This window comes from Osmerus eperlanus, chromosome 15, assembly GCF_963692335.1.
Source record: "Osmerus eperlanus chromosome 15, fOsmEpe2.1, whole genome shotgun sequence".
NCBI classification, from domain to species: domain Eukaryota; kingdom Metazoa; phylum Chordata; class Actinopteri; order Osmeriformes; family Osmeridae; genus Osmerus; species Osmerus eperlanus.
Genome location: NC_085032.1, coordinates 7,137,909 through 7,145,408, shown reverse-complemented (window position 1 = coordinate 7,145,408; position 7,500 = coordinate 7,137,909). Strand labels below are relative to the sequence as shown.

The 7,500-nt window shown below is 52.5% G+C and overlaps 1 protein-coding gene across 1 annotated transcript in view; it reads right to left on the bottom strand.

Annotated features, from left to right (window-relative positions):
• The window catches only part of ptchd1 (patched domain containing 1), an 8,001-nt gene extending 1,294 nt beyond the window's left edge, over window positions 1-6,707 (bottom strand). Inside the window, 7 exon segments of the mRNA XM_062480190.1 lie at window positions 1-381; window positions 384-405; window positions 704-914; window positions 916-1,313; window positions 1,316-1,395; window positions 3,245-3,944; window positions 5,257-6,707. The exon segment at window positions 1-381 is cut by the window's left edge and continues 578 nt beyond it. Coding sequence (XP_062336174.1) covers window positions 1-381; window positions 384-405; window positions 704-914; window positions 916-1,313; window positions 1,316-1,395; window positions 3,245-3,944; window positions 5,257-5,667 — 2,203 coding nt within the window. The 5' untranslated portion in view covers window positions 5,668-6,707.
• Window positions 6,708-7,500: the final 793 nt, after the last annotated feature.

Genomic DNA, 7,500 nt, shown 5'->3' with positions numbered 1-7,500 from the left:
TCTCCGTTGTCTTGGCGACCAGGAAGACGCGGGACGCGGCCACCTCCGGCTCCTCGCCCTGGCCACGCTCGGCGAAGATGATGTCGTCGGCGAAGTGGGCGTAGCGCTGCTCACGGAGGAAGGAGAGGCGGAGCGTGCGAGTGAAGCTGTCTCGGGATTGGCTGGTGGACAGGTTCTGTTCGGAGAGGTAGTCCAGGTAGGATTCCAGCCAACTGATTCGCTGGAAGCCTTTGGCGTATTCCAACAAGTCCCGCTGCACCGAGGCATTCCAGTAGGGTGCGCTCTCGTACACGTAGAAACCAATCACGGGAGAGTAGGAACTGAAGTAGCGCTGCTGCGCACGGGCATACAGCACAGTCGCGGTGTCCATGGCAACCAGGCACTGGGATCTGAACCCTGGGTCACCTGCAGAAACCAGAAGAGCACTGTTAGAGACACACAGAGGAGTGTGGGTGTTGGTGAGAGAGAGAGAGAGAGAGAGAGAGAGAGAGAGTGAGAGAGAGAAGAGAGAGAGAGAGAGAGAGAGAGAGAGAGAGAGAGAGAGAGAGAGAGAGAGAGAGAGTGGGTGTGTGTGTTTGTGAGAGAGAGACAGAGAAAGTGTTGGTGGGTGCATGAGAGTGTGTGTACGTGTGTGATTATGTGCATTTATGTGTGTACATGCAGAGTGTGTATGTGTGTGTTTATGTGTGTGTGTGTGCCTCACCTGCAGGACTCCCATCAGACCGAAGGAGATGTAGACCAGGTAGAGCAGCACTACAAACGGCTTCACGTAGGTGTTAGTGATCCAGTCTCCGTAGCAACGACGAACGCACCCTAGCAACAGGTGGGAGTCCTGTGGGTAGGGTTCGGGGATGACCGTCGGGGGATGTGCGAGCGCGTGCGCGTGCGGAGGGTTCGAAGGGTGTGCGTGAGCCGGGTTGCCGGTGCCCGTGAGGGTGTGTGAGACTGGGGTTGGGCGCGTGCGGCGCGTTGGGCGTGTTTGTCTGAGAGATTGCGTGCGTCTCGTCCTGGTAGCGTGTGTACATGAGGCAGCGGTACCAGGCCGGTTTGGACTCCAGACGCTCCGGCTTGGGCACTTGCCTGCAGAAGCAGCCGTGACGATACCCCGTCTCCAGGTAACCGGTGAACACCAAACAGGAAGTGTAGAAGGACAGCGTGTAGAGGTAACCGACGGATACCGCCAGGGCGCCGGTCCGACAGAAGAGCCTCACAGCCTCCATGTTGGTGAGGGGGGAGGCGGCCAGCCCAAGGGTCGTCAGGTGCAGCATGGTGTTGCCGGAGAAACGCAGCATCACATCGCCGAACACTCGCGCGCCACGCGCTCCTTCACATGCTGGTCCTCCCGCGTGCGTCTCCATGACGACAGCATCTCGAACGACCCGAACAGCCCGTGACCTAGGAAGAACCAGGTCACACGCCGCCAGCGGTCAACACACGCGCGAGCACGTTTCGCACACCACACACACACACAAACACTCACACACCCATGCACACGCACACAAACACCACACACACATGCACTTTCACCGACCACACACACCACACAGACATGCAGACACACACATACCACACACTGAGTTGTTACATCAGGAGTAATTAGCAATAAATACATGTGATATGGCTGTTTTTGTGGGGGAGGGTTTTTTTACATGTATGTGCATGTATTTATATTCCGAGTGTGTGTGCATGTGTTTATATTCCGAGTGTGTGTGTGTGTGTGTGTGTGTGCATGTGTTTATATTGTGTGTGCACATGCATGTGCGGCAGATGGCATTCACCTCCATGGTTGCCATGACACCTGTGAGTCACCAGTGACAGAGATATCTCCTCCCCGCTACTGTGACCCACTGTTACACTGTAACAGTGAAAGGAGACATCTCCTTGAGTGTGTGTGTGTGTCTTCAACTTAGGCTCCAGTGAATCCAGGTCCCAAGTCTAGCCTCCCACCCCTCTTTCTCTTGTTCACTCTCTCTCCGTCCCTCTCTCTCTCACACACACACACACACACACACACAAACAGACACACACTTGTCAGCCCATTCAAGCCCCTGGGTTTATACCATTCTTTCCTGATTAATACGATCTAAAATAGGTCTAGTCTACTGAGTCTGAGCCTGTAGCACAGCAGAGTGACATACAAGGCGGTGCTAAAACACACATTCTCTCACACACTCACACACACACTCACACACACACCCACTGTATCCTGATGCAGAGTGAAGTGTTAAGTGCGTAGGGTTGTGGGTGGGGCTCGAGGCCTGAGATGAATAGAACACTCCCCACTAATTGTTCATCTGTCATCCTCTGTGTGTTCTCACTGCATTAGACACAGATAAAACCCTCCTATCTCTCTCTGTCCGTCTCTCTCTCCTTCTCTTTCTCCTTCTCTCTCTTTTTCTCTTTCCTCCCGAGTCCTTACCCCATCCTCACTCCTCTCTCTCTTCCACTCTCTCACTCCTTGTCTGTGCTTACTTCTCTTTCTCTACTTCATTTCAGGGTGTTTCGTTGCTTTCACAAAAACAGACAGACTGACAAACTGATAGATACAATACGTAATCGTCACTGACAAGGCACATATAATAGAGAAATGAGCAATACAAACTCAAATTCAAATTGAAACGCAGTCAATACAAAGAATGTATCAATATTACAGTAAAACAAGTGGAAACCGAACAACTCTCACACTATTTCTGTCTCTCTCTTTCTCTCTCTTTCTTTTTGTGTCAACCTCCTGCCAGACAACAGTTGAGCTTTTGTTTTTACCAAGTGTGTGTCTCTCCGTCTCCAGTCAGTTATATTTGGCCCAGCAGCAGATTCCCCTCCCACACACCACAGTAATTACAGCTCAGAGAGAGAGGGTGTCCGTGTCGACATGTACAATGCATGAACAGCCACTACTCTTCTGAAAAATGCATGGAACTATGTCTTGCAGTGTTTGACTGTTTGACTTCTGAAGAGAAGAGACAAGACGAGAAGAGAAGAGGAGAGGAGACGAGACGAGAGGAGACTAGCAGAGCAGAGGAGAGGAGAAGAGAAGAAAAAAGAAGAAGAGAATGTTGCAATTCCACAGGTGTTTGGGCGAAGGGTTGCATTGGTGTGTGTGTGAATGCGTGCGTGTCTGTGTGTCTGCCTGTGTATACCTGTGTGCATGCATGTGTACTGACAAGCAGTGATGGATAAATCTGTGTGTGGGTGTGTGTATGTGTGTGTGCGTGTGTGTGTGCTTGCGTGCGTGCGTACTAACCCAGCATGATAAAGGGAATCCCCAGGTAAGTAGAGTTGTAGGTGGCTCCAGTCAGGTTGAGGATGCCGGCCGCTGTCAGCCCTGACAGGGTGATGGAGAGCAGAGCCAGCAGGCCCAGCCAGGGCTTGGACCGGACGCAGTCCCTCATGGAGCCGCACAGCACCGCCAGCACGCTGCACACCCCCAGGCTGGCCAGCAGGGGGCGGCGCGACAGCACCGTGGAGAACTGGAAGTCCGTCCTCAGCGACGACGAGGTGAACGGATACAGACCCAGCTCAGGATGTCCCGCCCCGAACTGCTGCAGCTCGGCGCAGAACGCCTTCTCCCATTGGCCCGCCACCCTGTCCATCAGAGCGCCGCGAGCCTGCAGGTAATAGGTCAGCTGGAGAGCCCTGGCGGAACGCACACCCTCTCCTTTAGCTCCTCCCCCAGGAGCCCTGGCCCCGGTCCCAGCTCCCCAGCCCTGCACGCCTCCCAGCTGGTGACCGATGTAGGCTTGCCGTCCGTCGGCGAGCCTCGTGATTGGGTATCGCAAGGCTGAGGCGGAGCGGTTGGAGGAGCGGGCTGATTGGATGTCATCCATAGCGCGTATGATGTCATCGATGATGCAGGAGTCTTTGACGTCAAGGAGACACAGGTGAGAGAAGGAGTAGTTGAAGCCCAGCACTGGCACCTGTATCTGGTAAATTAACCTGTGGAGCTGGAGAGAAATGGGGGGAGAGAAAGAGGGGGAGAGAGAGAGAGGGGGGGGGGAAGAGAGAGAGCGAGAGGGAGAAAGAGAAAAAAGTGTGTAAAAGAGAAAGAGAGCATGAGAGAGAGAAAGAGAGAGAGAGAGAGAAAGAGAGAGAGGGGAAAGAGAGGGGATTATTTCAATTATTTTATTTATCGTCGCCTAAAAATAACACAGTAGCACCACGGGTGAGCAACCATGAACAACAGCCAAACCCCTGCTATGAGAAGCACCTTTCTGACAGTGTTCTCTGCCCACACAGTCCTGTGGATGCAGGATGGTGTTCCCACTGTGATAAGTGCGCTAGGCAGGAACGAGTCAGCGCTATTAAACACAAACTGGCAACTCAACCATACTGGCAGTGAAGGCCTCCACATTACAGTCTGTGTGTGGGGGTGGTGGTCGTTGTCTGAGTATCACAGAGGCAAACCACAGCTTCACACTAACCCTCCACTGTTTCTAGGGTGATCACAGTGGCAGCATCCACACTGGTACGGTTACTAAGCAACAGTGATGATGCTAGTCTACGGCCCACCACGGTATGGGTAGGCAGAGTGGTGTCGTACCCACGGACGCCACACTCCTCCGTGCGTGTGTGTGTGTGGGGGGGGGGGGGTTTGCATGAGCGTATTCATGTGTGACAATCGTGCGGTTTGTTGGTGAAACTTTGCCAGAGCTGAAGTATGTTAATGATGAATCTGGAGCGTGGAGCCAGCTGTTGATTCTGACAGATCATTCTTAGAAGACTCTGAGAGACCGCTTATTTAGACTGGGACCGTTTTCTGGGACCTGTCTTTAAGTAGGTCACTATCCTGTCTGTCCAACACACACACACACACACACACACACACACACACACATACTCATAGACTACAAAGTATATAGAGTCTGTGTGCCACAGCACCCAAAAACCTTGATAGAACCAGCTATGACATCATGCTGAGGACCAATCACTTACCTGATTGCAATGCAGGTGTATAATGAATAGGATGAAAACCGTCGAGCCATGTGGAGGTAGGCACGTTCTAACGGATTAGTGACAAATTTCTTAATTAATTGTTTTGCTAATGGATTCATTTAAAATTCTATAAATTAAATTAAATTGATATTTTGAATGCTAGAATCCTGTCATGCTCGAAGTGTAGCAATCCAGTTGTACTTTGTCAACTGTGTGTTACTGTAACTCTGTCTGTGTGTGTGTGAGTGTGTGTGTGTGTGTGTGTGTGTGTGTGTGTGTGTGTGTGTGTGTGTGTGTGTGTGTGTGTGTGTGTCATACGCCTACCTTCAGGATTAAGTCCAAGTGAACCGGGTCCAGAACACTACCCCTGCGGGTGGTGATGATGACGCGCCCATACCGGCCCGGTGTCTGCAGATCAGAGTAGAGAGCGTGCTTGGACCGGTTCACCGGAAACAAGCTGTCCACTAGGTTCCCCTCGATCTTAGCCAGGCTGTGTTTGGGCGCAAATAAATATTCCACGTTTTCCTCCACGCGGTACCTACTGAAGCTCGCGCCCAAAAGGATGGAGAGGAGAACGGGAGCTGAAGCGAAGAATACAGGGTGGCTCGCGATAAACCGACCCAGCATGTGAAAAGAGCTTCTCAGGCCCGCATGCAACACCTGGCGCAGCATCCTAGCGCGCGGCCGCGGCTCGAGCCTCTCCCACCGACCGGAAACTCCGGGACCGCCGACCATCAGGCGCTCGCGGCATCGGGAGCACCGTCACTCTTTCTGGGCCGGTGCTCGAAGCTGTCCCCGGGCAGACAGTTAGAGAAACGCGGGGGAGAAACCAGGTCTCCCCGCTCAGAGTGCTCCTTCTCCAGGGCTTCTGTCATCAGACTCGGTTGCAGGGCGCAGCGCAGATAGCGTAGACAGATAGAAGTCTGCAGATGAGCAACAGGATTCAGAGGGAAACGCCAGGTATGATGTTCTCTGATGGAGTGTGGTCCTGTGAGACTAACCCATGTTACCGAAGACTCTGGTGTAGCCCATGCATGCGCGCAATTAGGAATCGGACAGGTTGTCGCTGTTGGGAGGGGGAGCGTAGAGAAAAAGAGATGTAACTGACAGCACAACGATCAGATGAGACTATCTCGGTCTTGTCACGATGTTCATCTTCTGTGGATCAGATCGACAGACAGTCTGATTTCGCCCTGTCCGTTTTCCCGTTTACTTGGTTGGTTAGTCCGGTTATCCGTTTGTCCGCTAACCTACCGGCAAGCTGGTGTTGAGAGACCCAGGTTTGAGTCAACAAGATTCTATCCTGCTCGCGCTGCTGCGGAGTCTTTGTCATTATCTCCTCGCGCGCCACTACCCCTATGCCTGGGTGGCTGGCGGAGTTCTGTTCATCCACGCGACACTCTTACACCAGCCGCAAGCTTCGGTAGTCTTTGCATTACAACCGACGTCACAAATTACATGCTAGTAAGCAAGCGTCCGTTAACACAGCCGTTAAACTGCTCTTTGCCGGTGTGTCAGAGCTTGCGCGCCCCGCCTCTTTTGCCTTTCGCGCCGGTAATGCAGAGAAACTCAGCTCCTGGTATCATTCTAGCGCGACTGGGAGCGCCCTGCAGCCCTGTGTGTGTGTGAGTGTGTGTGTATGTGTGTAGTGTGTGTGCGTGCCTGTTTGTGTGGGTTTGTGTGTGTCCACATAGACCACCCCCTCCCCTAAAACTTGATAATTTCAGTCAGAAGGACAAAAGCGCAACAGATAATGTGTGGGAGGTGAGGTGAGGAAGGCAAAAAAAGGAGGAGGAGCAGAGTGGAAGAGAGGAGAGGGGAGGGGAGGTCAGGGAAGGAGAGGAGAGGGGAGGGGAGGTCAGGGAAGGAAAGGAGAGGAGAGGGGAGGTCAGGGAAGGAGAGGAGAGGGGAGGTCAGGGAAGGAGAGGAGAGGGGAGGGGTGGGAGGGGAGGGATGAGTAGTCCTAACAGACCAGATCAATGGGCGTTTTATCTGCCCTTGTGGTCTTGTGTAAGACATATATCAAGGTACTGTAAACCACAGTCAGGCTATACGGTGTGTCGTGAATTTAGTTGCTATAGTAACCAGACAAATCACTTTCTCTCCAACAAATCTCGGTTTCCATGGCGATGGGCTGATGGTGCTGTGCCGATGCAACACGCAAAAACACACACGTGAAAACACACGCACATTCCTGCTGTCTTTAATATGGCAATGGGGCAGAGGTGTCTGTCACACAGAAACAAAACACAGAATGAGAGAAAGAGAGGGAGAGAGAGAAAGAAAGAAAGAAAGAAAGAAAGGGGGAGAGAGAACTGGAGAGCTAGAGAGATGGAGAGAGACGGAGAGTTACAGCATGAGAGGGAGAGAGAAGTGAATGGGTGGGTGGGTGGAGGAAAAAAGACAGAGACCAAAACCATTCTCTGAAACTGTGTGTGTGTGTGTATTTCTCATCCTTATTTAATTGAGCCTCATTTGGTGTGTAATCCCTGCTGCTCCTCTGGGAGTGAACGTGGTCGTCTAGAATCACTCCCCGTACCCCAGAGAGACAGAGGGGTGGTGCCAGAG